This window comes from Cyphellophora europaea, assembly GCF_000365145.1.
Source record: "Cyphellophora europaea CBS 101466 unplaced genomic scaffold supercont1.13, whole genome shotgun sequence".
In the NCBI taxonomy this organism is placed as follows: Eukaryota; Fungi; Ascomycota; class Eurotiomycetes; order Chaetothyriales; family Cyphellophoraceae; genus Cyphellophora; species Cyphellophora europaea.
The window spans coordinates 373,182-400,617 of NW_008481801.1; the positions used below are offsets into that span (position 1 = coordinate 373,182).

At 55.2% G+C, this 27,436-nt stretch overlaps 8 protein-coding genes and 1 non-coding gene across 9 annotated transcripts; 4 read left to right on the top strand and 5 right to left on the bottom strand.

Moving 5' to 3' along the window:
• The first annotated feature begins 683 nt into the window (after window positions 1–683).
• Window positions 684–799, top strand: HMPREF1541_10593. Its single transcript, XR_573431.1, has one exon. It is a non-coding gene; the product is annotated as a 5S ribosomal RNA (ribosomal RNA).
• Window positions 800–4,442: 3,643 nt separating this feature from the next.
• HMPREF1541_10594 (uncharacterized protein) lies at window positions 4,443–5,849 on the bottom strand (the record flags this gene model as incomplete). Its single annotated transcript, XM_008715264.1, has 1 exon — window positions 4,443–5,849. One exon carries the CDS (start codon window positions 5,847–5,849, stop codon window positions 4,443–4,445), a length of 1,407 nt encoding a protein of 468 aa, XP_008713486.1.
• A 1,106-nt stretch (window positions 5,850–6,955) lies between these two features.
• HMPREF1541_10595 (uncharacterized protein) lies at window positions 6,956–9,073 on the top strand (the record flags this gene model as incomplete). The annotated part of the gene is made up of 4 exons (XM_008715265.1): window positions 6,956–7,017; window positions 7,112–7,357; window positions 7,412–7,920; window positions 7,986–9,073. The coding sequence occupies 4 exons, from the start codon at window positions 6,956–6,958 to the stop codon at window positions 9,071–9,073; spliced, it is 1,905 nt and encodes a 634-aa protein (XP_008713487.1).
• Window positions 9,074–9,427: 354 nt separating this feature from the next.
• Window positions 9,428–12,035, bottom strand: HMPREF1541_10596 (uncharacterized protein; the record flags this gene model as incomplete). Its single annotated transcript, XM_008715266.1, has 2 exons — window positions 9,428–10,214; window positions 10,264–12,035. 2 exons carry the CDS (start codon window positions 12,033–12,035, stop codon window positions 9,428–9,430), a joined length of 2,559 nt encoding a protein of 852 aa, XP_008713488.1.
• An 800-nt stretch (window positions 12,036–12,835) lies between these two features.
• On the bottom strand, window positions 12,836–13,309 carry HMPREF1541_10597 (uncharacterized protein; the record flags this gene model as incomplete). Its single annotated transcript, XM_008715267.1, has 1 exon — window positions 12,836–13,309. The coding sequence occupies one exon, from the start codon at window positions 13,307–13,309 to the stop codon at window positions 12,836–12,838; it is 474 nt and encodes a 157-aa protein (XP_008713489.1).
• A 1,122-nt stretch (window positions 13,310–14,431) lies between these two features.
• HMPREF1541_10598 (uncharacterized protein) lies at window positions 14,432–15,565 on the top strand (the record flags this gene model as incomplete). Its single annotated transcript, XM_008715268.1, has 1 exon — window positions 14,432–15,565. One exon carries the CDS (start codon window positions 14,432–14,434, stop codon window positions 15,563–15,565), a length of 1,134 nt encoding a protein of 377 aa, XP_008713490.1.
• A 177-nt stretch (window positions 15,566–15,742) lies between these two features.
• Window positions 15,743–17,559, bottom strand: HMPREF1541_10599 (uncharacterized protein; the record flags this gene model as incomplete). Its single annotated transcript, XM_008715269.1, has 7 exons — window positions 15,743–16,132; window positions 16,192–16,216; window positions 16,268–16,380; window positions 16,426–16,518; window positions 16,564–16,743; window positions 16,790–17,265; window positions 17,319–17,559. 7 exons carry the CDS (start codon window positions 17,557–17,559, stop codon window positions 15,743–15,745), a joined length of 1,518 nt encoding a protein of 505 aa, XP_008713491.1.
• Window positions 17,560–20,497: 2,938 nt separating this feature from the next.
• Window positions 20,498–21,123, bottom strand: HMPREF1541_10600 (uncharacterized protein; the record flags this gene model as incomplete). Its single annotated transcript, XM_008715270.1, has 2 exons — window positions 20,498–20,749; window positions 20,860–21,123. The coding sequence occupies 2 exons, from the start codon at window positions 21,121–21,123 to the stop codon at window positions 20,498–20,500; spliced, it is 516 nt and encodes a 171-aa protein (XP_008713492.1).
• Window positions 21,124–25,725: 4,602 nt separating this feature from the next.
• On the top strand, window positions 25,726–26,472 carry HMPREF1541_10601 (uncharacterized protein; the record flags this gene model as incomplete). The annotated part of the gene is made up of 1 exon (XM_008715271.1): window positions 25,726–26,472. One exon carries the CDS (start codon window positions 25,726–25,728, stop codon window positions 26,470–26,472), a length of 747 nt encoding a protein of 248 aa, XP_008713493.1.
• Between the last annotated feature and the right edge of the window lie 964 nt (window positions 26,473–27,436).

Below are 27,436 nucleotides of genomic sequence, written 5' to 3' on the forward strand. Positions count from 1 at the left end.
GGTGGAGGGGGGTATATCAAGACGGCACTGTTCATGTTCCCCTTATCCACTCATCATGTGGGATCTATGCAGTTTGCGGTGCGACCGAAGACTCCGGAGTCGTATCGTGCCTCCAGCATGGCTGATTCGCACACCGCCTGGTCTGCCCGCGCCGTCTTGTCCGTTAAGCAAGTCCCTGAAAACAAGTGCAGGGTCGGTGCGCTAAATCGGGGTGGCTCGCGGGGCCTTGAACGGCTATTGGTGTTCCTGAACTACTGGGCAAGTTGAGGGGTCATGATAGGGTCGAGGGGCAGACTTGGCTTAGGCGCGGACGGTGTCGGAGATTCATCAGCTGTTTTTGGGCCCGTCCGCAGGACTCCGAAAACCATGTGCTCGCTCCGCTGCTGACGCCCCGCCACCAGAGGGACTCTGAATAGAGTGTGGTTGGGGGAGTTGATAGTAGCTTGGTCGCTACGCACTTGAAGTCTCGACAGCATCAAGCTGGTGACCATGGATGATCAGATGAAGGCTTCTGACTTCTTACAGACACTAGAGCCACCTAAAGATTCTCACCGGCAGCATTCTTGTCATCCATCTCGGGTCAGTGAGTTGTAGAGGGAATGCGAACCGGGCAAGGCATGTTCTACGACTTGTGTCTGTCTAATGGCGAATACATATCCACTGGCCTCAACAGTCCTTCGCAATCGACCATAGAACAGGCAATGCACCGGATCCCGTCTGATCTCCGCAAGTGAACGCCTGTGTCGCTGGATCAGTAGTTGAGTGGGTGACCATCAGCGAATCCCCAGTGTTGATTGTTCGCATTTTTTGCGCTGCTCCAGGTCCTGGTAGTAAGTAAGGTGTGTGGATGTTGGTCCTACTCCGAGAGCATACACCTCCTGCTCAGGTGTGCGGGCTGGCTTGCGGATATGGTCCAGCCGAGACGTTCGGTTTGAGTCTTGCTATTCTATGAAGGTCGTGCAGCCCAGTGATGACGAAATGGAAGGCACTCTGAAGCTGCCAGACCGTGGCAAAACCTGAAGGTGAGACGTGCAGGACATGACCTGAGCACGAAGTACGCCATCAAGTGCCGAGCCGCACTACGCCGTCTTATGTTATCAAGCAGCTCGCGGATGGTTGATTTTGCATTGTGCGCCATTCTCGACAATGCCAACCGGCTAAGAGGCATGGTACGTGTCGAAAACAGAGAATTCATTTTCTCACTTAAGAGCGGTGCGGTCACTCTAACACTCATCAGCTTCACCATTATCTTTTGGGTTTGGTATGATAAGGATGGTCATTCTCGGCACTGGTATATAGAGCAGACTTCAACATGTTGTCAGTACGGCAAGAGCGTCCGCAGAGCTGAATGATAATCACCTCTACCTGGATGATGTCTCTACCTCCCGATGGTGCATGTCGAAAGCACTCCCAAGCAGAATCAGGAACGGGGAAATGTTACACACTAGTGGTTCCGCCGTGCCATAAAACCCTACGAATCTGATGGCTTGACGTAGCTCACACTGCTTAGTGCATAGCGCATCGTTGGAAAGTCGCGAGTCTAGTGCTAGCTGAAGTCATGACCCTAGAAGATCTACCAAAGATAATTATCTAGCAGATGCCGCGGGCAAAGTTGTGATGTTGGCAGGTACGACCTCATGGTTTTCCTGCGCCATGCTGTGAACTCAACTTCTTCTCTCCTCCGTCAGAACGCCATCATAATCCTGAGACCTTGAAGGCCCATATCACCACCAATGTATCTCAAGTCGACGCCTTCTGGCCGCCTACTTGCAGCCACGCGCCTCAATACTCGAGCCTCGGCCTCGCTTAGGATTACCGATCGATCGATGCCCATAAGCTCTTCCCGCACCTCGTTGACCGTCTCGAAACCTTACCTGAACGTTGAGACCAAAATACCCGACGAAGCATGCCAGCCCTGATTCCAAATCCTGTTTCTGACCAAGCATCAATCATGCATCGCACGTGTACACACTCTCTCTCTGCATCGCTGTCTGTGCCCAGGCCTCCCGGCCGTCGGTTGCGGTGGTCCAGACCCCGCGATCACCATCCACTCATGCGCACTGGAAATGATATCCGGCCCTACTTCGTACCTTGCATCGCTTTCCGTCCACACGTTGTCTACGGGGTACCCAGCGCCGCCTCGGCACTTCCGGAACTCCTCATCAACGATGATCCCCCAGCATCTTCATTATGCTGCCAATGTTTCCAGATTGTACTGTTGGTCCGCTCGCCGGCCCGTCTGCCCCTGGACCAACCCTCCGTCAGATACGCCGCGTAATTTTTTCCTGGCCAGTAAGCATGCAGTCGCTTTTCACGCGATCTCGATCGTTTGGTCTCGAACATCACAAGAGGGAAGCTGCCCTTCCCAACACGGACCATGGAATGCTTTCAACGGCGAGATCGCTTTTTTTTTCCGGTGGTGGCTTAAGTTTCTGAGTGGTTGGTGTTTGTATTGGGGAGACACGCACTGCAGGGAACCCGAATATCGGTGCTCAGATCGCCGTTGACTTCGGCGACAACCGATATTGAGTAAGCGGCAAGTCTCCTTCCCTTTCAAGCCTTTGCAGAGCTTTCGTCGAAGTTCATCGCTTCGTTTTGCCCCATGAATATTGAAACGTCGTAGGCTCTGTGCTGCAAGAGAGCTTGATGGAGTACCATGCGTTTGTGTGGAGTGACGAAATGTGGACCAGCGAGCAAAGGCGGACAGGTCCTCGGCCTTCATTGCGAAGGTGCCCTCTTAGCCATTATTGAGCGGGAATTGTGGCCGCGACAGCAGCATCGCCCCCTCTGGAAAATGGTAGTCAGGTCAAAGTTCCTTCGGCGAATAGACGTCGCAGCGCCGGCCGCATATGCTGGAACAATGTACCCACTAGTACTTCGGGTCTTAGCATGCATCCATCGATGTGTTTGCTGATCAGGCTTCAGAAGTATTACCGGTCCGTGTGAACTAGGTATTGAGCAAACAGCATTCTCAAGGAGGCACAGCCTGTGTGCCCATCATCTTGACCAACTAGCCGACCACCCTGCCAGCCATCTCGTCCGACGTTCCCAAGGGTCGTACTTACATGGACTCGTGGGGGAAGAGGCGAACAGTCAAGATTCTCATGCCGGGCGATTACAGTTCCGACTTTTTAGGACGGCCGCAGAACCCACGACAACAGCGGCGTCCCTTCCCCACCCCCCCTCCTCTCCCCGACATGCACGAGTTTACTTCCTCCACTCCGTCCGGAAGAACCATCCAGTCCGAATAACACGCACCGGAGAAGGTAGCCTGACAATTCCGCCAGGCCGTCGAAAGCTCACGTCCTCGACCCGGCTAGGAAACCGACTTACCCTTCGCGACCACGGTTCCTATCCTTTTCCAATCCGAAACTCGAACAGACCAGGCGCTCGTGCCTTTCTCCGGCCGCTTCTCCGGATCTTTCTCAAATGTCATTTCTAGCCTGACTCCACATCTGGGAGATGCAGCCTCCGGAATCTTCCAAAAACTCCACATGTTGGATCGCCAACGGCAAGGTACTTGGGCAGGACGAGGTCGGATGACGGGGGCTGTGTTTCTGGCGTCGCCCGACAGCAGCCTGGGGGGCCCCGGAGATGTGGAACTATTGGCCGGAAATATGCAAGTACTCCGTATCAAGCACGAATGCAGAACTAGTAACAGTAGTAGTCTGCAGGACTAGGACCATGGTCGGGTCTTGCCGCCGCTGGTGCTACGTTTTTGTCAACTCAGCCGGAAGACTTTAGGGAAGCCCTCAGGTAGAGCAAACGCTACGGAAGATGGATGCTGTTGGGGACGAAAAGCACGAAATTACTGACACAAGGTCGGAAACGGGAGGACATCTGTGTTGCGGGCAGTCAATCCCAATGGCACGGAGACGGGGGAAATGGTAATCAGGAGAAATGAAAGGTTGGGACCTCCTATACCTGGGAGATGTATCTCCGGGACGGTGGCGAAGTGACAGGTCAAAGTGACAGGAAGGTGACAGAGACCAAAGTACTAGTGTCTGGCAAATGGGCTGCAGGAGGCCGCCTTAGTCACGAACGACGCAAGACGCGAACCGAAGTCTCCCGGAGTTGGGAGTTCCAAGATGTTGAAAAGCGGAAAGGGGAAAGTGGGTAATACGCATGAACATGAGAGCTGCATCTTTCTTTGGTGGTGGCACACCATCAGAACCATAAGGCAACATTGAGGAATAGTGGAAAATTCTGATAGTATTCGCTTTTTTGAGCACGCTGACGCCCCCGTTGCCGCGACACGTACCAATATAGTAATACAGAGCAAGCAGGTCATTAAAAACACCGGTCGTGCAAGAGTCTCGCTTAATACGCGGAAGTCCAAGCAGGCAGGCAAAGCAAGCAAGCAAGCCAGCGCTTATTCACCGACATGCAACCTCGATAGTGCTCGTGGTGGTGTTCGGTGATAGCTCTTTGACGTCGCGCTTTCATATCTCCGTGTCCCTTTTCCGCCGGCGGCGGGACCTCTGACTTGACTTGATTGCATCTTCGGTCCGATACTCTTCGGGCAAGATGAAATCCTGCTCTCCAAGATCCGGGATGGGGTGGCCAAAGGCAAGGACCGTTCGACCACGCTGCCGTCCGGACACGGCGGCATCCCTGAGGTGCTTCTTGGCAAAGAAGGAAACGAATGGCTTATGTACAGGTGGAGGGGGTGGAACCACATCTGGGGGAGCCGTTTTCCTGCGCTTGTTGGCAGACTTGGCCTCCTCGAGCAACTGCTGAGATGCCAGAGCGTCCAATTCACTCGAGTTGGGCGGTTGAGTCGAAGCACTTCGCTGGCTGCTTCCGCCAGTCTCTGATACGTCTTCAGCTTCAAGTTCAGCGGCTTCTTCAGCAAGAGCTTGCTCGCGTTCCACCTTTCGGCGCTTCTCCTCTTCCTTCCACCACTTGAACTTGTTGATCAATGCTTGTGTCTCACGAACGAAGAGAGACCGTTTAGGTTCGTATCGCCTCTTTTCAGTCTCGGTGATGCCGGAGATACCAAGAGTCTTGAGCCAGTCAGGGCCGCGTAGATCATCAAGGAGACGCTCCAGCTGATATTTCTCGTGTTGTGCACGTTCCCGGTCACCATTCTTCATCTGCTTCTCGTGCCTTTCAGCCTTGCGATGGATCTTGAGATACGCATCCCCGCCTAGGGGGTCTAGTGCTGCTGCACGCCTGGGCGCCTTCAAAGATGGCAGATCAATTATTTGCGCGTTATGTAACGGCTTATGGGTGCCGAATGGGTCGTCCCGGCCAGGCGGTGGCACAAAGTTCGGCGTATTATCAATGAGGATGATCTTGGTACGGCCGGTCAAGGCTGCTGTAGGATGTATAAGCAACGAAAGGGCCAGACTGAAGAAGCTAGGTTTGAACTGACCTGGATCTGAGGGTTCGAGACTGAGCATCTCCTCGAAGTTGGGAAAGTATTGAGCAAGCTCTGTTTTGGATCGAGAGCCTCCATGCTCAGAACGCAGTTTCCTACGTTCATCGTGTTTAGTATCCTCATGGTCATGGTCGCGGATCGAGGCTCTAGCTTTCTCCTCGACTCTCCTGAATTGATCATATTGTGGCTTCGGGGTGGGCGAATCGATCGAGGTAGCCGGGGTCGGAAGTTCTGGAGCGGGCGCAGGCTCGAATTTGGGCACAACAGCACGAGCACGGACAGGGATGCGTAGCTTCTGTGGGTGGTTGTCACCTAGTTTGCGACGTTTGTGAAGCTCTTGCTGGTCGTGTAATGTGGCCGCTCGATTTCGTTTGGCTCGTAAGGATAACTGGTGGTCGGAGTCGTGTTCGTCGTTGTTCGCGTGATGTTGCGGGTGCGGGTTTTGATGCCGCCTCATGACCACCATGATATTATACGGATTCTGAAGCTCATGATTGTCTCTATAGTACCTCAAGGGGTCGAAATAGAGACGCCGGCGTGTTTGGAAGGGGCTTGCCTGATATGTCGACGCTGTCGCCTGCCTCAGTATTTCTCCTGCTGTGATGTAATCGCCGACAACGGCCACAGGGTTCAACTTCGTTTGAAATGTGCTTCAGCCTTCTAGCGCCAGTGTTCGGAAGGAGACGGCTCCCTCAGCGTGTAATTTGATCAATGTTCAGTCTTATAGAATCGTGTTGTTTGGAGTGAGGATTAGACATGATCTCTCAGGGGGGCGCAGGCCGCAGTCCGCAGTCCGCAGGCCTGGAATGACTTCACCCAGTCTACTGACTTGATACGCCCCATCCACAGCTACGAAATAACGCCATCTCTCAGTCTTTGAGCCGTTGCCTATGTGACCATCGCTGCTGAGCGCAGATTCTCGCACTTCAAGCTTCCTCTACTAGGCCGACGGCCTTCTAGGATGGGAAGAGGTGAGTGGGATAAAATCCATCGAGAGCAGCCTGGCTGTCAACCTTCAGTCATTATACGTGGCATTTTTGCTTCAAAAAGACGTCCTCATCTCAACACACGATACTGTTCGTCATTTGCGTCCTCAATGCTCTTCAATCCTGCCAAAAGACAGCCGCAAACCAAAGTGAATCCATTTGATGGTGGCACCTCTGGAAAGGCGTGTCAAATGACGCCTTTTACGAACGCATTTGGCCTTGCTGTAAACTGTTCAGTTCAAATGACATCCTGACATATCTTGCATCCTGCTATACCCCGAGACATCTCGCTCTCGTCGCAGTCCACTTTTGCCTGCTACAGCCTGGCTTTCAACAATCAGAGCTATCGTTGGAAGCTATTTAAGTATACAGCTTGCTCCTACGTGACGACGCCATAGATCAGGGGAACGTCCAGCTAGGCCGTGGCTTATTTTGCTGCAAGCCATGATTGGGTCGCTTGCTCGGCCTCTCATGAGCCTCACGTTCCTTCAAGAGTACTTCCTGCTTGGAAGTCATTGTGTAAACAACAGAACCCAAATACCACGCATCACCGGCCTCTTAATCCGTGGAGCAGCTTATCGCCACGATGTCACCAGCACGAGCCCTCCAGGGCGCCAGCGACGGCCTCGCGTATGACTATGTTATCTGGTGAGTTTCCCGACAACGATGCCGTCCATATCGACTGCGACACAGCGACAGCCCAGTCTCTTTCTCACTATCAACACACTTACCTTCATTGCAGCGGAGGTGGAACTTCAGGCTGTGTCATAGCCGCCCGTCTTGCTGAGTCCTTTCCTCCCAATGGCCCCTCAATCCTCGTCATCGAAGGCGGACCAGACTCCAAGGACCTCGAGCTCGTCTCAAGGGTCGGAGGACTCTTCGAGGCAATGGGAGGTGATCTGGATTGGAACTTCGAGACAGTCCCACAGAAGCGCCTCAACAACCGAGTCATCAACCTCGCGAGGGGCAAATTCCTCGGGGGGAGCAGGTAAATCTACATCCCAAGCGGAACTGCCGGCACGTCAGACGCTGAGTACTCTAGCGGCTTCAACGGAACGCTCTGCATCCGGGGATGCAAGGACGACTACGACGAATGGAGGATCCCAGGGTGGAAAGGGGAGGATGTCTTCCAAGCGATGAAGAAGGCAGAATCCTTCCATGGCAAGGAGTGGTTCAAGGCGGCCAATGACGAACACGGGGTAGACGGGCCGCTGCATACGGAGCCTCACGACGGCGCTCCCATCTCTCACTTGATCCTCGAGGCCATGCAAGAACAAGGCATGCCCCAGATCGACGACATGTTCACGACTGGCGAGTCCGCCCAGGGGTGTGGCCATGTGCCTCGCACAGTTCATCAAGGAGTCCGCACTTTCGCTGCAGATTACCTCCGGAGGCACCAAGACAGAGTTGACATCATGACAAGCGCTATTGTTGACAAAGTAATCGTCGAGGAACGCTCAGGAAAACTTACCGCAACTGGCGTGGCAGTAGTGAATACGTCTGGAACTTCAGCCACAATCAAAGCTCGTCACGAAGTTATCATCTCTGCAGGTATTTCCTCGCTCTCACATATCTCATGCATTCCCACTCACATTCCGTTTTCACTGACCATCCAGGTGCATACTGTTCTCCCACGATTCTCTTGCGTTCGGGTATTGGGCCCGCCTGCGAGCTTGATGCGCACAGCATAACCTGCCGTGTAGACCTCCCCGGCGTCGGCAAGAACCTGCAAGACCATCTCGTGGCCTTCGTCCCATACGAAGTTACAACACCAAACCTTACCAATGACGCGCACCTCTACCATCCCGGCGGCGCCCAAGCCTCTCTCGCCAGCTACGCCGCCGACAAATCTGGTGTCTTCTCCGCCTTTCCGTTCGGAGTATTCGCATTCGCCCGCCTCGATGAACAACTTGGATCCTCACCACTCTGGGCCAACGCACCCAAGCATGACAACACCACCGCTGCCACTCCTCCCCGCGACCCCACAGGCCGCCTCCCCACGCAACCTCACATCGAGCTCATGCACACCGAGCTCTACAGCGGCCACATCCACGGCCAACACCACATCATGTTCCCCACCCCCACCAACCCCGCCCGCCACGCCTTCGAGATGATGACCCTCCTCTTTGCCCAACAATCCCACGGCACCGTCACGCTCCGCAGCCCCTCCCCCCACGATCCACCGCTAATCGACCCGGCCTACCTCTCCCACCCCCTCGACGCCCTCGCCCTCGCCGAAGGCGCCCGCCTCGCCCACCGCGTCGCCACGCACTCCGCCGCCCTAGCTCCACATCTTTCCGGCCTCCTGCGACCCGTCCTGCCGGAGCGCTTCGCGAACTTGAGCGCCAGCGGCACCCAGCAGCCCGAGGATAGCACGCAGGAACGAGAGGAGTGGATCGCCTACGTCCGTGAATACAGCGCCACGGGCCACCACCCAGCGGGCACGTGCCGTATGGGCAATGCCACCACCCCGGCAGAAGCGGCAGAAGCGGAAGAGGGCGAGGGTGAGGGCGTGGTCGTGGACCCCCGCCTGCGTGTGCTGGGCGTGACAGGCCTGCGCGTCGCGGACGTGAGCGTCATGCCGAGGCTGAGCGGGGCGCATACGCAGATGGTGGCGTATGCGGTGGGAGAGAAGGCGGCGGAGATGATCGTGCAGGATTGGTGGGCGGCAAAGGGTCGAGGAGAAGAAGGAGAAGAGTGGTGATTGAGCCCTATGGCCGGACTACCTGTAGAGTCGCCTGGGTAGTTTGCTCGGCTTTGGGTTTCTTGAGATTGATGCACCTCATCTTGCCTGCCCCTGGTAGAATGGAATGTTCGCGTTATTCCTGTCCGATGAGGGACGGGCGCATGAGAAGCGGAGGGGGGAATGGTGGGGGGATGGTAGACCATGAAGTGTGCGATGTGGTGTGAACAGAGACCGATGAGGATATCTTGCGGCAGGGTGAAGCCGTATTGTCTAGACCTATGTAGATAGCAAGACCAAGAAACAGCGCCACGCAATGCAGTGTTTACTTTTACTATCCGGACATCAACCAGTCCGATGCAGGTTTTGGGGCCCCTACGTCCCATTGCCCTTCTCATTGACCCCTCTCCCCGCGCCCGCGCCCCCACTACCGCCGGTTCCGCTCCCACCGCTGCTCCCACTCGGCGTATCTTCATACCTCTCATCACCGCTCTCCTCCTCATCGGCCGAGTACAAGTCCTCATCACTGTCTGCTGCAAATGCGTTGTACAGATCGCCGCCACGCCTGGGCCGTTTGAGTCCGCGCCTGGCATCTTCGTCGTCCTCGGTGTTGACCATCTCAAACTCGTAGCCATCGCGCGTGCTGTTGAGGCGCTTGCGTCGCTGGACAAGGAAGTAGGCGCCGAGGCCAGCACAGAAGACGATTATCAGGCCGAGAGAGCCGTAGATCCAGATTTGTGTCTTCTTGGAGACACCGAACGTGGGGAAGAAGGAGGGCAGGAAAGAAGATGATGAAGTGTGTGTGGGTGAGGGGGAGGAAGAGGCGGTTGTATCAGCCTCGGATGGGGAGGTGGATGTGGGAGAGGCGGAAGGTCCATCGCTAGGCTTGGGTTTGCTGGGACGGTCGATGTGATCGGTAGGGTTGCCCGGGGGTGGTGTCGAATGCGAGCCGGGATCAGCGGAGATGCTGGTGGTACTGATATCTGCTGGTGCAGTTTCGTGGTCATCATCGTGCTCGTCGGGCATAGGATGAAGCTCTTGGATCGATGCATCGATGGCTTCACCCCAAAGATTGAGTCGCCAGTCGATGAATGTGCCATTATGCTCATTCAGATTCGTGTCTTTGGCGATAATGGTCCACGTACCCACGCCTTTCTCGCCCCTGGAAAGAACATTAGCGTGACCTCGAAATGAAAGATATGAATCTTTACCAATGCACGACAGACATGAAGGTCCAATCGACGTAGCCTTCTTGTGCAGCGTCATTACGGCGGGCAGTGGCAAGATGGCTAACGATACCCTCTGGGCTGCGCAGCTCTACGCTAAGATCGCCCCTCCTGGTGTGTTTGACATTCATGGTCACCGTCACATGCTCCAACCGTTCGAGGTTGGCTTTCGTCAGCATGTCCTGAGTCACATCGAAGGACGCAGCAAGGCCAACATCGCCCTCCGGGATTGCATGCTGTACGCCGATCCACGGCGAATGCCACCAAGCTTGTGGTTTTACGCTCTGGAAATCTTTGGCCGCTTGCACAAATTGATATGCATCAACCTTGCCGTACCCATACATATGGCTAAATTTCTTACCGATGGCTGTATCTTGCCACTCGCCATCCGCCTCGTGGATTGGAATAGCAGTCAGGACACAGAGCCACTGCAAGTCGCGCCAGGTCAGATCCGGTCGAACACTCAACGCAAGAGCAACTGTGCCGACTACCAAAGGTCCTGCTGCTGATGTGCCTCCATGGCCAGTGTTACACTTGTCCTTTCCGACATCAGTGGTGTGAATGGCATCATTATGTCCGGAGCTGTAGGTGACGACCAGTTGAGCCGAGCAAGATTCGGAATAGTACGGATGGTCGCCGGCTCGATCGATGGCTCCGACCGTAATACTGTAGATGCTGTTTGTGTAGCCATCAAAATTGCAGTTGTCGTCGTTGTTCGCGCCATTGCCGGCGGCGAAGACGAATACAGAGCCAAGACCATCGCGACCCTTCTGGATTCCCTGGACCATGGCTTTCTGAATAAGGATTCCTGGACCTTCCATCGTCTTGCCGTCATCCGGCGGTCCCCAAGAGCAAGAATAGATGTGGTTCTCCTGATAATGATAATTGATGGCAAGGGCTTCGTCTTCGTCACTAATAGGCTTGGACAGAATGCGAATACCAGCCACTTTGCTGTCATAAGCCATTCCTACACCACAAACGTTGTTTCTGACTGCGGCAATCTCACCAGCGCACCTTGTGCCGTGCTTGTCATCGAATAGTCGGGGTTTCGGCTCGGGGCCTGGATCGTTGAAATCGTAGGAGCCGGCGGCGTAGTAATTGTCCTTCAGATCATCGCTGTACATATCAAGACCGTCATCAATGATGGCGGAGATGACACCTTGCCCGGTAATGCCCTCCTTCCAGATGCCAGTCACGTTCAAATCGTGACCCAGCTGGAGAGGGTTGAAAAGATGCCACTGCTCTTTAAAGATAGGATCTAGGATTTGCAGCTCGTTTGCCACCTGGTCCAAGTGTTGTATGGCTTCTTGCTGCTCGAGGCTCTGGTCTTTGCCCTGGCCATCTGCGGACTCCTGTCTTTCCTGCACCACGGGAGGTGGAGGTCTCTTCACAAGTCGCTTGCGCTGCTCTTGTTTCTGCGACCATCGAACTCCTTCGAGCCCTTCAGTACGCTTTCGTAAGATGTCGTCAACTGCAATGTTTGCCTCTGATCTTTTCCGCCTCCGACGCCGTAGCTCTGTCAATGTTATGTCCACATCCTCACTCGACCCCTTCGGAGTTGAGAAGGTGTAGTGGTCGGGTAGTTCGCCAATAGGACCTTCGTATTTCACACCTAGCCTATGGGCGACTTGTGATGGCGATAGACTGTCTTCTAGATGTAGGGCGAAGTAGTCGTTGGCGTTGTAATCTCGATGTGGAATCTGCGCACATGCTTGCTGAACGCCGAGCAGCAGGCCTGCCCAGTGCGACCAGCGCATGATGCAAGATGTAGAAGTGTCGTAACTGATATCCTTATTCCGTCATGTCATCCAACAGAATCCTGATTTCAAGCTGAAAGCGAGCGAGGCTACTGTATAGTACGGTGGAAGGCTTGGATGGCTTCGTCCGAAGGAGCGTGATGCCTTGATGGCGGAAGGGATGCGGAAGGGGTCCCTGTGGCTGGAGAGGCTGCGCCCTGCGAGAGTATTTCGTCCTATGTTCGCAAAACGAGCAGGATGGAAGGCGTGAGCAACCGCGTGTGCTTGAATCTAGAGTGTTGACTGTGTCCCTTACGCCTTCAAGGACGGGCTCGGGAATCCGGGGGCTCCACCACTTAGGCAGATTCACTTTCACGCGAGTCACAGGCCCTGCAGATAGCCAAGACCGGAGCCTCGTCCTGCCAGGCGCAAGGCTGGCCCCCTGGACCACGAGTGTAGTGTTTTAAATGGGACAACGAGCTCCAGAGCTTATATTGGCTGTAGTGAATTGGTTACGGGCATAAATGATCAAGACCGCTGCGGGGTCGGATTCATGGACTTTGCAATAGGCATATGGCAGCGCAAATACTACCCGCTCTACGCAGTGGAAGGCAAGGATGAAAAACCATCGATGGGAGAGTCGCCAGTTTGGTTGCTCTAGACTTGGTTTGGGTCTCGCTGCTTGCGCATACAGTTCGGACATTTTGCTAGGTCGAACTTGTGCCTCCTTGGACCAGACTTCGTTATGAACTGCGCATGGTGCATCTGCGTGCCGCCTGGAACCGCATCCTCAGGCCACGTAGCAAATCAGTTGCAGTGGCTTAATCCGCGCGATCCAGCAGAGGTAGCCCTTCGTATTTGATGGTGTCTAGAAACTTGGATCCTTCGCCAACTTTGTGAATGACGCCAATCAAGCTTCTGGAGGTCCTAGACTTCTTAGCTTTCTTCTCTGTTTTGCGGAAAAGCACTGCGAAACGGGCTGCATCAGCCACCCTGTATTCAGTGCCCTTATCCCCCTCCTTAGCGATCACAGCCTTCACCATGCTGTATCGCGTACGTGTCATGTCAATTAATACGCGTTGGAAACTGTAGATGTTTACGACATCGTGGCTGTCGAACGGGAGACAGCGACCGGCTTCGAACCCACCCCTTGCGGCGTCAAAATGGTAGATCATGATGTCGAGCTTGGGTGATTCTGTACTGGTGCGCATTTCGTCCTTGATGACACCGGCGTCGAAGGTAATTTCCGAGGCACTATTCAGTGGCTTGCTTGGTATGTCGGACGTGTTGGCCATGACTGTTCTGCCTGAAAGATTATGTGGCTCCGGAGAATAGGTGGAACTTGACTCGGCCTGTTGATCTCTGCTCTCTGTGCTATTTTGGCTGCAACCCAGTTGTGCAGTGGCGTAGCTATGCGACATGGTTGGTAGTGTTTGACGTGGACACAAAAGCTGTGTTGCAAGATTCCAGATGGACGTACAACAAAGATGGCAGGCAGCGGCAAAGTGGCCGAGTGAATAGCCAGGCTGGGGCTCTGCAGACGCAGTGACAAAAGGCGGAGAAGACAAGTGTGCCTTGTACCGCAAGTGAAGCACCCGTCGCACTGCACGACGCGTCTGACGCCCTCATGACCATCATTTCCCAGGCGGCTTGACCGTCTGACCCAATGAATATTGGTGCGACGGCTAACCTGAGTTCGACTTGCCGTTGTGATATCTGTTTGTTGCTGTCGGCTTCGGCTTCTTCTGCGCATCGAACTTGTATAAACATATATCTCGAGCTGCTGCCAAGCATCCTCGAGACCAAGGTACACTTGCAGAACTGAATTTGCATTCAGTCAAAAAGCGGCGGCCGGTTGGTGCAGGGCAACAAGAGCGGTTTCGCGCCCTCGGTACGACACAGCTTTGATTGATATCCTTGCGGACAGCGCAAAGATTGGAAGAAACCATACCGTCGAGCAGGACGCAGATTTCAGAGGGCTGATACTTCCACATCCCTACCAAGTGGGGCGGGCAGGAGTTAGTGGCCTGCTGTCTACTTTGCGGGCACAAGGATGGAGCTCTTTGGTTTCAACAAAGACAGCAAAGACTTCTGCACAAGAATATTCAGGCAGATACGTTACCATGATGCTGGACGCCTCCATGACCTTCCAGACTGTGCGCACAATGGCAGGGATTGCGGTACATGCAGGGTTGGTGTGCCATTGCCACAACTGCCAACATGCTATCTTCGGTTGATTAACATAGCGATGCAGACAGGTCGGATTCAAAAGTAGAGATGAGGTTGGCCAGATTGGAGTCGTGAGTAAGGGATCTGCTACGGCTGCCCGCAACTACATCATCGAACATCATCGAACTCGACGAACCTTTTATGTATTGCTCAATTTCCTCGCCCTCGCCTTCGTCAGCTATGTCTAGATGTCCAGACCTCTTATGAGGATACCCTACACCGGGGTTCTTCCTCCACCACTGATTGTGCCCGCCACAGCCTCTACTGTGCATGGCGTCATCGACGCCCTCAGCAACTTTCTCCGCCCACCCAGGCACGATGTACCTCCAAAGACCGCCCTCCTAACAGGCGCAGGCATCTCTGTCGCGTCGGGTCTGGCAGACTACCGTGGAAAAGATGGCACATATACCTCCAATCCGAGCTATCGGCCTGTATACTACCATGAATTCTTGTCCTCTCATTCGTGGCGGAAACGCTACTGGGCTCGATCATTCTTGGGTTATCCGTCCCTGCTGAGTTCGAAGCCCAACTTGTCCCACCGCGCCGTTGCTTCCTTGCACTCTTTGGGCCTGCTGTCGTCTTGCATCACTCAGAACGTGGACAGCTTCCACCCAAAGGCGCATCCAGACCTACCGACTATTGAACTTCACGGATATCTGCGTGCTCTTCTCTGCCTGTCGTGCGGAACGCTACACCCTCGAGATCAGTTTCAGGAATCTCTGGCCGCACTGAATCCCGCATGGAAGACTTTCCTGGCATCCCTACTGGCTAGCGGCGCCCTGTCCACCGAGGATCCCAAGCGGAGGGAGAAGCTGGGCTATCGTACCAACCCCGATGGTGATGCCGATGTCCCCGGCGCGCCATACACCACCTTCCGCTATCCACCGTGCCCAAAATGTCTCAAAACTCCGCCGATACTGCCAGATGGGAGCAAAGGTAGGGTGGTGGCCGACGATGACGGCGCATGGAGTGAAAGATCCAATGCAGGTATCTTGAAGCCTAATGTCATCATGTTTGGCGAGTCGATTCCCTCGAACGTCAAGATGGCTGCAGAAGACGCCATCAACTCTGCTGATCGGCTGTTGGTCATTGGTAGCTCTTTGGCGACGTATTCAGCCTTCAGGTTAGCTAAGCAAGCATTCGACCGAGGCATCCCCATCGGTATACTCAATCTGGGTGGCGTGCGGAAGGAAGAGGCTTTCTTCACGCCTGAGAGTCGAGACGAATGGGATAGGATAGGCAACATGGGTGAGAAGGCTTTCCGAGCAAGCTGGGCCTGTGAAGACGTGCTACCGAAAGTGGTCGAGCGTTTCAAGGCCTGACAAGGACTTTACACTTTGAAAATATTGTGCATTAGGGGAGCTCATAGATACGAGTTATTGGCATCTTAACCCTCGCTCATCTGGCAAAAGCAAAGCTCAATATACAGTGAACGTGTCTTTGAAACAGACGAGACTGGGCACTCGAAATCTCCTTGACCAAAAGACATGCCAAACTTTTCATGCAATCCCCGAATCTCTCCTCTCCTGGGGTCTGCCATTCGGCTTCCCATTGACACTCAAATCCTTCAAATCTGGCACGATCGCACTCGCGTCGCCGTCCGAGCCCGCGACCGGCGGTGCCAGGTACTCTTTCCTCCCTGCTTTATGGACGCGGCCATTGATCATGATGATATTCATCCGGTCGTGATCTTGCAACACCTCGATCTCCTTCAATGGGTTCCCATCGATCAGAACGCAATCAGCATAGTTGCCAACCTTGACCTGGCCCATCTCGTTTTCCCGCATCATTAACTTGGCCACCCCGTACGTGGCGGCGATGATGCTTTCGTGCGCGGTGAAGCCGATCAGGTCTTTGAAGTGGGCGAGGTCTCGCGCGTATGTGCCGTGCTATTGCGTGCTGTGGTCAGATGAGGGAGCTAGAGCAATGGGGATGTTGTGCCACGTACAGGTGTCCATGCGAAGCCGTAATCGCTGTTCGGAATTAGCAGTCTGCCATAGCCAGGGGAAATGGACGTCACTTACCCTCCTGGGAGCACCACGATTCCACGTCGATGCATCTCGCGCAGGCCTCGGATCGCTGTCTCGAGTTCTTTCTTGTATCCGACCTGTTCGGCTTTCTCGTGTGTGTATCCGAACTGTTGAAATCAGTATTGGAGCTTGTATCAACTCTGAGGTCCTACAGCTTCAGCATCATGCAGGGTAGCAACCAGCCAGTTGATGCCCGGCGCGACGATATGTTTGGTCTTGGCCTGCTCCAGCATGTCCATTCCTTCCTACGACTGCGTCAGTGACAATCATGGGTTAGTGGCCGTACAAACCTCATCGATATACGAGGCGTGGTAGATGACGTCCACGCCGTGCTTGACGCACATCTTGACGCTGTCTCGGGCCCGAGCATGGGCGCAGAGCCTCTTGCCTTGTTTGTGTGCTTCATCGACGCAAGCAGCAGTCTCCGCGTCCGTGAAGTAGCAGTCCTGTGCGGAGCGAATCTCGCATATCTGCAAGGTCAGTTTGGAATTGTGCCTCTGCTGGCACGGGACCAACCTCTTCTCCAGACATGGACAATTTGATCTGATCAACACCCAGCTTGATGTGGTGATCAATAACCTCACGCATCTCTTCGGGACCATCGGCAAAGGCCGTGATGCTTGCCACCAGCTCCCCCTCGCGCCGCGCCATCTCTTTCCCGTTGGCGAGATACCGTGGCCCCGGGATGTCTCCAGCATTGATGGCATCTCTGATGACGATGTCTAGGCGCTCCTTCGCAGATGCTGCACCGAAACACATGGTGTATCCGCTGTCTATATACGTTCGTGCTGATCGGGCCGTCAGTAAGGTGTGTTCCTCGACCCCAAGGTCTCCCAGTGCATTCAGGTCGCCCCCGTTCCAGCTGCAATGGGTATGCGCATCGCCCAGCCCACTCATCAGCGTCCTGCCACGGCCATGAAACACTCGAACGCTCGGGTCTCTCATCAAGGCGTCTTTGTTCTCGACCTTGCCCACTGCCGTATATCGCTTGCCTGTCTCCGTCAGCTGAAACTGTCTTCCGGAAACAATGCTCAGCAGGACCTACCTTCAATCAATACATCTCCCCTGTATGGAAGCCTTCCCGTCGAGTCCAAGATCTCCACATCAACAAAGAGCACTTTGGAGTCCGGATCCGTGCCGGCGATCTCGTAATGCTTGGGCTGCAAAGATGGGTCGAACTGAACGCCCTGGATCGCGGCGACATTCCGTGGCGGTCCATCATAGATGGAGATCGGATGTGCCGGAGACGACCAGGGAATCTCTTCGAGTACTCTCGCTGGAGCCATCGTGAATAGTCTCAAGGGTGTCTTTGCACGGATACGGTACAACGCCCACTCGAACGACTTGGTTAATGAGGGTAAGCTTGTGTTCATAAGAACGCTTTCCTCAGCTCGAGGCCCCCTCCCTCCGGCTACTATACCAACCGATCGCTCCTTGATTCGCTACACACCTGTCTACCCCTCATTCGGCAGTGCTCGAACAAGCACCTGGCTAATGCCCCGGTGTCTCGATAGTAACCCCACACATACCCCGGATTCTCCTCATTCTCGGGATCGGGTGGCTGGCCAATCACTTTTTACCGAGTCCGAGTTGGCATGCTTGTTTACACGTTCATCTATGCCTGTCAAGCATGGTATAGCAACTTCAAAAGCAAGACCATCACCTTTCCAGAAAGTACCTTAGAAATTGTGTCGCATCAATGGCTGCATTTTTACCATCACCAGCCAACGGCATAAATATCACACGCCGTCGCTAGGCTACAAGTGCCTCCAGCCCTGTACAACCTACCAAGTCGCTGGCACTGATAGACAATAAATGGCTTTGTCCTCTGCCTTGTGTGTCCAGGTCGCTATGTTCTTCGTCAATGTTGTATGGCATGGCAATGACATGTCTCTATGTTTCGACCAGCACCGCAGTCCACAACTGTCACCGTCATCAAATGGGTTTCCAACCTCGAAGCATAGGAACGGCGTGCTGTCTTTCGTACCTTCAGATAAGCCGCGTCAGTCGAATAACAGCTTTATCACGCACCAGAACTAGCTCAGACCAAGTCTTATTTGTATTCCCAAGAACCTGCATCAACTTGCTACAAAAGAGATTATGCTATCCTTTACAATCTATCCAAGCTACGTCAATTGCAATCTCAGATCCGCCCACTACCCAAACTCCATCCCATAACGCACGTACAACACAGACTCCTTCCCTTCCCCTATCGAGCTGCCATCGCCACCGCCGTCGCCACAGTCACGCCAAAGGCCACCACGAACAAGATCACGGCCCCCAGCAGGATCATTACGCAGTACCAGGTCGGAAACCACACCTCCTGGCTCAAGTAGCGCCTCAACACCTCCCATCGCCTCTTAGCCACCCCAGCCCACCCTCTGATCAACTCCACCCCTCGCCCCCTCATCTCCTCCCACCCCCCTCCCTCACCCCTTTTCCTTTCCCTTCCCCCATCCCTTCCCGCCAGCCCCTTCTGCCGCACCTCACCAAGCTCAACATCCACCCACGCCCCTTCGTCCCCCTCCGATCTCCCCCGCCCCGCCGCCCCACCCCGATCTCCCTCTCTCCAGGCCTCCCCAAAAGACACGCCCCCCCTCCTCACCACCTCCGTCCCCACCCGCCCCACCAACACCCTCACCCTCGCCAAATGCGCCTTCTGCTCCGACGCTTCCCTCACCCGCCGTCTCCGCGTCACCAGCATCAGCGCCCTCTGCCGCGCTGTCTTCACGCCCTTTTGCAGGCGGCGACGCATCGCTCGCGCCGCCTTGCTCATTCGTGGCTTTGGGGGGTTTGGGGTTGGGGTTGTGGTTGTGCGTCGAAGCGCCGGGCTTGGGCGGGAAAGAGGAGCGTTGCCGGGCTTGGGGAGGCGCAGCGCTGATGCTTTGATGTTCTTCTCGTTCCCGTTCCCGTTGACGTTGAAGCTGGCGTTGTTCGCGATGAATGATGATGGTGATGGTGATGATATTGGGTGCACCACTTTTTCTTCCGGGATGGTGAGCAGCATCTGCGAGAAGCGCGTGAGCGGGGATGTCAGGTTGCGAGTCGACTGTCGGCGGCGAAGGCTTCGGCGGTAATGCACATGAAGAGGGGCGGGGCGGGAGGCGCGGGCGCGGACTTGGATGAGGGAAGGGCGCTGCTGCCTTTGCGATGGCGTTGGTTTGCGGAATGGTGGGCTGATGATCGGGCTGATTAGCGAGGAGGTGGAGGTTGAGGTGGGCTTGGAGAGAGGGTGGGCTTGCGCGAGCGTGGCGTCGATGAGTGTTGGTGGGGGCGGTGGCGGCGGTGGCGGCAGGAAGGGTGTTGCAGGCCTTAGGAATGTCGCCGACTCGTTGGATCTAGAGGCACTATTGCTGCTTCTGCGGTGGTGAGGATGGGGTGACGCAACGCGCGGAGGCGACTGGAGCTTGCGGGAGGCTCGGGCGGGTTGAGTGTGAGGCATACTGATTTGGCTGCTGGTCTTGTACTAGTACTTGTCGAGTAGGATCTGTAGACTGTCTGTTTGAAGTGGCTGCTGGGATTGAAACCGAAATGTAGAGTGCTGAGAAGTCTGCTCGCTGTCACGAAGCATGGCCTCTATATACGTCCCATTCGCCAGCAGCTAGCGGCTGTCTTCCAGGCAGTGGTTCGGCCATGCCTTTGTCCCTGCGGGAAAGAGTCTCACTGCCGTTGTCTGAGGTCAAGACATGTCTCTCAGGCCTACTTGAGACCGGGAGGTAGTTGCAATGAGACAAGGAAACAAAGGAGGAGGCTGATGGGAACAGGTCAATACAAAAATAGTGCCAAGGCTTTTACTGCCTGGCAATTGCTTGGCGTTTAGTAGAGTAGAAGAGACATGAGCGTGAGTAGGAACGTGACTTTAGGAGACCCTTTGCGTATATCTCCGGGGTCGAGTATCTGACTGCTTGCGTCTGGATATATATGGTCGGTTAAAGCTCAGGGCAGGGCAAAGGCAAAGCGCAAGAAGTGCAACGGCATGAAGAGCACTGACACGGGGGCAACCACAACATAATATTGAGGCTAATGGCCGTCACAGGCATCGTCATTTTAGTCATTCGGGATCGCGACTACCGACTACCGCCACCCTCCCTTCATCACGAGAAGAATTGAAAGAGTTCTGAGCCAGTGAAAATGGGTCCTTGCACATGCCCCTCGTCCATCAGATGCCGCTCTAGTCCCCCTCCTCCTGTTCATCCCCGCCCCATCAGAAGTCGAAGATGGACTTTACGCAGCGGTGCAGTTATACAACGCAGGACGGAAGTACTCGACAAAAGTGTCCGCGATCTTGCCATCGGCTGTGATGTTCATCATGGTGAGGCCGCGGACCGGTAAGCCCTCGGGCGAAGTGCCCAGCCAGCGCCAGGCGATCTTGTCGCACGAGTGGAACATGTCGAGCGTCTGGGTCCCGTCGGTTGGGGGTTGCGCGCTGAAGACGGCCTTGAAGGCTGTGGGGGAGGGGATGGTCATGGCCTCGAGCTGCGAGGGGTAGGCGTGTTAGCATTGGATGGTCCTTTCCATTTTATGCCTCGCCGCTAAGTCCAAGGAATGTGCGCTGTGGCACGGGCTGGAAAGGATATGTGACTTACGGGCTTGCGGATCTCGGCGTTGATTGAGTTGGACATGGTGAAGAAGCTGTCGGCGAGGATACTGTCGGCCGTGGCATTGAATTCCGCACCTGTGACCGAACGCGAGATGAGCGTCTCGTAGACGGCGACGATCTCTTCGGCTTGGGTATCGGTAAGGCAGTCGCCAACCGTGTCAGGGCAGTTTCCGTTGTCGGTCCAGCCCTTGGGAGCGGCGGCAGCGAGGCCGGCCAGGACGGCAGTGGCAGCGGCGAAGGTGAAACGCATGATGAATGCTTTGTTTTTGATGAGTATGGAAAACGAATGTGGGTGGCAATTATTAGTGCCGAACTATTGATCAGCTGTAGCGAGTAGCGATGATGGCATGCTGGAAGTAGGCAAGACCAGAACATACGGCGTTATATATCCTGGCCTTGGGGTCTCCTCTAATGAGCACCGACAGCCGGGGGCCTTTGCGAGACCCGGCAAGGACCAGGCGATGGGTGGTCATGACGGCCCATGGTCAGCAAGTCGAAATTCAAACTTGGCGGGAATGGATATCAGATGTGGGAATAGTCGCTTGTGATTAGTGGGACAGGCAATAATGCTCGTTGGAACTGGCCAGTCCCAAGACTGACGATCAGATATGCCTGCGAATGCACTGCCTCGCCGTCCTGGGTTTCGAGAACCTGGTCAGATCTCGGCCGTCTTGGCTCATCCGGGGTTCAGGCTCTAGCAGCTCGCAGGGATAAGACTCCTCGACGTGTGTGTTGGTCAACATCACAACATTGACGCAAGGACGTGTCATCCAGTATACTCAGTCGTCGCCCGCTAGAGATAAGTAATCACTCCCAGCACAGACAATTCGCTTGACGCCAGCCGCAGTCCCATATGTCGTCTACGTCACCTCAGAGGAGACAACCATTCTGCTGGGTGAACGAGGCGGAAGAATTGGACATTGGTAAGGTAATCTGCCAAGCGGGCGGAAACTGAACAGTCATGTTTCACCATTGTCCATCCAAACCATCAAGCACCTGTCATGTCTTGGCCTCTGACGATCTTGGGAGTGCTTAATCTCGTACACGACAACTCGAGCTCAGCTTCTCCTTGATCGTGCATAATCCAAGCCCTTGGCGGCGGTCGATGCTGAAATCAAGTGTGGGCGCCTAACGCCGACTGCCGCCCGAGGGGGCCGTATTCAAGCAATGGTCGATGACCAACTGCTGAGTATCCAGCCTGAGACGAACGCCACGCCGCCGCCATCATATCTAGTTGGTGACGTAAGTGAGCCCAAGTAACGGATGCATACAGTCCTTGTGCTAGATGAGGATGCAGCAGGCCAAGACATCCCGCTCTTATTCGAATTTCGGTACAAGTTGGATCTGCATTCGGTAAGCACTGTTGCACAGGCCTGCACTACTCGTGAGCCTCCACGGCCGTGATGCAATGGATTTGCACATTCTTTTCCTCACTCCAAATCTTCCGCACATCTGAGTCGGCGAATTGCTTTACGCGAATGCCATCAAAGTGCGGTACTGCGCTGTTAACGTGCTCGTCATGGAGGGCAGATCGATCAAGACCATCAGTGGAGTTATCGTCGAGTAGTTGCGTGGATTATTCATCTCTTCTATCGGTAAAGGCGCAATCGGAAGCTAGGTATTGTGTTTGCTTGAGGGAGTTGGCGCAGTGACGGCTGATGGAGATTGGTGGAAGTCTATCTCGTCGGCGGCCTGACCGTCCTGCTGATTCCCCGAGACTGCCCTGGAGTTCCTGGTGACCTTCCAAGAGTACATTTCATGATCTACTAACGACTGCGGCTGTTCATTGCGTTGGGCTAGGTGAAAGCGGTGGGATTCTTGCTGGGTGTGGGTGATGGAAGTCACCATTGGCGGTGATGTCGAGGGAACCAGCCGTGGAGAGCGTGTCATAAGGACAACGGCAAGGAACTGGCATGGGAACTGTGCCGCCAGGCACGATTGCAGGGACCATCACGAGCATGACAGTGGAACTTTGCCGCCAGACACGATGCCAAAGACCCAGGACTCGTCCAGGCGGACCCGGGAAGCCGCGAACCCGCGAAAGGTAGCCTGGCTGCAGCTACGACTTCCTCCGGAAGCGCGGCGACAGGTCGGGTGAACAGCATTCTTGCAGACATCAAGCTCATCGCAACAACCAGGTCCACGCTGGTGCCTAGCACATTTGTCAGTGCAGTAGGTCCACCGCAGTCGCGAATTAGGGTGGCTATGTTTCTCATGCCGCCCATGGTACTTTCCGGAATCCTTCTGTGACCTCTTGCGAGACCGCGTGGAGCTACTGCTGCGGATGGCCTCCGCAGCGGCCAGAGGATTGTAATGCGATGCGAAGGAAGCGCGGCGGCAACTTTGAAGGGACGTGGACCGATTGCATGCACCCTTTCTAGTCGTGATGGACTTGGGAACAGGACTTGACTCGTGTGTGTCTAATGTGGGTGGCAGTACTGAAATAACCATGGCGGGGCGCCGAATTTTGGCCTTATTGTTGCTAATGAACAGTGGCAACGAGGAAGGCGAATGATGTCAGGCACTGCTTCTTACCATCTTGCCTACTACGGGTGCAAGCCCTTGGGACATGTGTGTAGCGACCAGGTCCCTAAAGCGCACTCCCGCGTGAGAAGGCAATGCAGTTTGGCGATGCTTTAGACAGCAAGTGACTTGCTTCTGTCAGGGTTAGGAACTTGTGGACAGCTGAGCAAAGCACTGCCGCTTCACGACCGAGAGCGGCAGGCTCTCGCACCTTTGCTGTGGAGAGGGCGACCGCTAAGGGGGGGGGCATTGCATTGGGTTTGACGATGCGAGACAACAGAGCTTTCACCCTCTCCTGCTTTCTGCCATTCGGGTAGCCTGTCGACTAGCTGGTACTCATATCTCATGACAATTCCATACCAGCCCCTTAGTCGGGGAAGTCAATACCCTGCTCTGATTGCAGGGTAGAAGGGACGTGAGGCCAAGAACAGCAGCTGAGGTTGCGGATCAGTAAGGCTTGGGTGTCACGGCACCGAATTGGTGCTGGTGAGGCCCTACAAAGTTGTGAGCAGCATCACATCCAGGCCCATGCCTGCCTCAGGCTTCAGTCCTTCCGAGCAGTGACGCGTCGGCCGAGGCAAAGGCGGAACGGCACTGCATCGAAGCCACAAGCATGTCTCACCATCACAGGAAATGGAAAGAAAGAGACCTTGTACGGCTGAAGTAGCTTGGTCAAAGCAGAAGGCATAGCTATCAGGCGTGCCGCTGGTCGGAGATGGGAGGATGCCAAAGTTATTTTCACAGCCTGTTTTCAAACACTCTGTGAGGCTGACTGCGGCGTGGTGGCGGCCCGAATCACCCGCCACAGCATCAGCCACACGGTTCAACGCCTAAAGCGCCTAACGCACGGCGCTTAAAGCGATTGTGGGGGCCCGACGGCCGGCGCTTCGGGGCGGTTCGCCGGCTACCTGCAGGCGGTGGGTTCCTATCATACCAGATGAACCCGTCAACGCGCTACAGTCCCTGCACAGGATGGCCGACGAGCGCACACTATGTCCTCAGCTCCGCGCACCAGTCGCTCCTGCGCCAAAGCAGCTACTGTGTGTCTATATTCGTTGTAGCGCGAGGCAGACCGTGCCAGCCCGCAGCAGACAAACGTCCAACCCCGGTTTGCACAGCCACGATCGACAACCAAAGTTCCATGCCCCGTCCTCAACCCCTCTCAAACAGGTTTCCCCTCCTCTACTGTAGACTCTACACACTCTCAAGAAGAAGTTGCTTTGGCCCCATTGCCGTTCCTCATTCAAGAGCAATCGCCGAGTGCGGCTAAGGCTCCTGGAACTTGTGTGCAGCGAGACACACCGAGCAAGGCATGGTGTCCACCCACCGTCCCAATTCCGACACCCACTTGCTCACCACCATCCCTCCAGCCTTGGGGCCGAAACAACGGCAAATATCGTTTGCAAACATGAGGTCACCAGATGGTGACGAACAGAACAAACTCGGCTACTGACTAATACAGCTTGTGGTCATCGCGTGCCATCTCGAGGGGCTTGGAACTCAGAAGAGAGTCCCCACCATGCTGCCAAAATCCCTCGATAGCTTGTTGCCTTATTTTCTACGTCCACTCGACCCCTGCTCAGTGGGCCGCAGTGGCCTCTCTCCCAGCCTTGACCACTGGGGTCGCATGAGGTGGCGAGATTTCCCTCCCTTCTTCCTTTCACTGAATTGCAGTATACACGCCCCCTTGGCTCACCCTTGGTTTGACTCCCCCGTGCTGCTCGTCCACCTCAGTGCTGCCCCTCTCCACTCAAAGAATTTTGGTACCCACCCAGTAGGCGACCACTCTTTGGCTCGGACTTCCTCGAACTGGGGCCGATACTGGATACTGGAAAGTATCCTACTGGTGGTACCCTAACCAACAATCGTGCGAACGATGGGGGATTATATAAATCGCGCCTCCACCTGATCATCTTTCATGCAGGGCGTCTGCATATACGACGAACGCTTCTTCAACATACCTGCTATCGACTGCTTTACTACTGCTTCACCTCATCCTCGGCCAACCGCCACTGGCTGATCCTTCATACTCATCGTCTTGTTATTTTGCATGTCGGATCGCTACTACCGACCGCGATACCGAAGCCTGTCACCAGAACCCTACTACATCGAACGTCTGCCTCGATACATAACAAGGTCACCATCACCTCACACAGTACGCTCATCACCGGGACCACGAAGAGTATCTTTCGGGGTCGCTACCGACCCTCGCTCGAAGAAGACCGTCGTCTTCAAAGAGAGCACCTATCGACGAAAGCGGCGATCTAGCCGTCGCTCACGCACTGCTTCACCACCACCTGCTCCACGGGGACGCAATCCGCTCATCATCATGAGTGACCGCGCAGCAGAGGAGCACGTTCCGCTCCCTCCTCCTGTGCGCAAGGAAGGGGAACGGTCCTCGAGTAGCGAGGATGGCGACGGCAAGAGGAAGGAGCGTCGCCGCAAAGGCAAGTCGTATGACAAGCGAGCACCCTTGGTGCACAACCCTCTTGACGAGGACTACCCGGTGATCGAAGACACCTCGACACCCTCGTCTGACCGTCGCGACAGTGGTGTCTTCTCCGGCCGTGGCTCGCCCCGAAACGCCAAATACCACGAGACCAAGGGCAAGTTCCTTCTGCCAGCCGAGCGTCGCTCGCCGGTCGATGACAGCCACGTGCAAGAACTCACCCAGCAGTTCAACCACATCCTCCAGAACGAGCACCTCGACAAGCTCAACGCCGAAGCCCGTGCCAACCGCCTAGAGGAACAGCTCAACCGCGCCAAAGCCGAGATCGACCAAAACAAACGGGCTGACTACCTTGACCAGCGCGAACGCCGCATCTCGGACCGCGAGAAGTCGCACCGTGACGAGCAGAAGCGCTTGAGCCAGACTTCACTGCGTGGCAATCTTCCGCCACCGCGGCGTGATGTCGTCGTCACTCAGCCGCAGCTCCCTATCCAACCCTCCGGCGGCTACTATGCCACTCCTCCTCCCGCTGCTGACCCGGCAGCCGAGGCGCTGGCCAAGGCAAAGTCCGACTGGAACAAGCGAAAGAGTGGCGGCGGCTACGGCGACAGGAGAAGGTCGCCATAGCAAGTTGTTATACGTTTGTGTATACATCGATCCGACCTATGTACAACGCCAAAAGAAGACGGAAAGCCTCACGGCACGCGGCACCGACACACTGGGTTGGCGTTTTTCATTGGGGGTAAGAGTATTGGGCATCTTTGAATCACCGGCGTCCATACCGACCACAATTCACTCGCTTCGTTGGACATCATCTCTCATCTTCTTTTCATGATCGCGAGAGGCTCACCATCATTTTCAGACAGCGACAGCGCCAGAGACAGGACATGGGCTGCACGCATCGCACAGCCAGATAGATAGCAGAATTAGATAGGGCGGACAAGCCGTAATCCAAGCCAATGACTTTTATCATGAGTTATGCATTTCCCTCCCCATCTTTACCTGCAGACCATTTCGTAAGCACGGTGGAGCTGGAACCCTTGTGTTTCCTCTTGGGTGCTGATCGCTGCAAAGGCCGACTCAAGCCCGAAGAGGAGCGGGGGCCACACTCGGCATGGGTGCACTCCAGCTTGGGCGCAGCTGGGCTGTTGTTCGCCCCAAACGACCAACCGGGTGGTCTAGATTCGTCCTCCTCTTTAATTCTGGATACTCTGGGTGGCACCGTAGATCGCTTCCTGCGCAGAAACGGAGCCGCTGGGGCGTCCAGAGCTCGTGGTGGGCTGAAGGCGCGTGACCACGTTGATTCTGCCAGGTACGGCTGTCATGGTCTGATATAAATGTGAATCATTTCCTCAATGGCTTACTTGGCGACGTGTAAAAGTCGTACGCTGCCATATCGCAAAAAAGCTGAACCTTGAATGGGCAAAAGAGGGTGTGTGTGCTAACCGTACAGTGCGGTTGCGATCTTGTATGCACCGTGCCTAGGGGAGATCTGCATTTGCCTCTCTCCCGCCCGCGCCTCGCCAATCCCCCATCCCCATCCCAGCCGCCTCTCGCCTTGCATTACCTCAGCCTGTTTTCCTGACGAGTC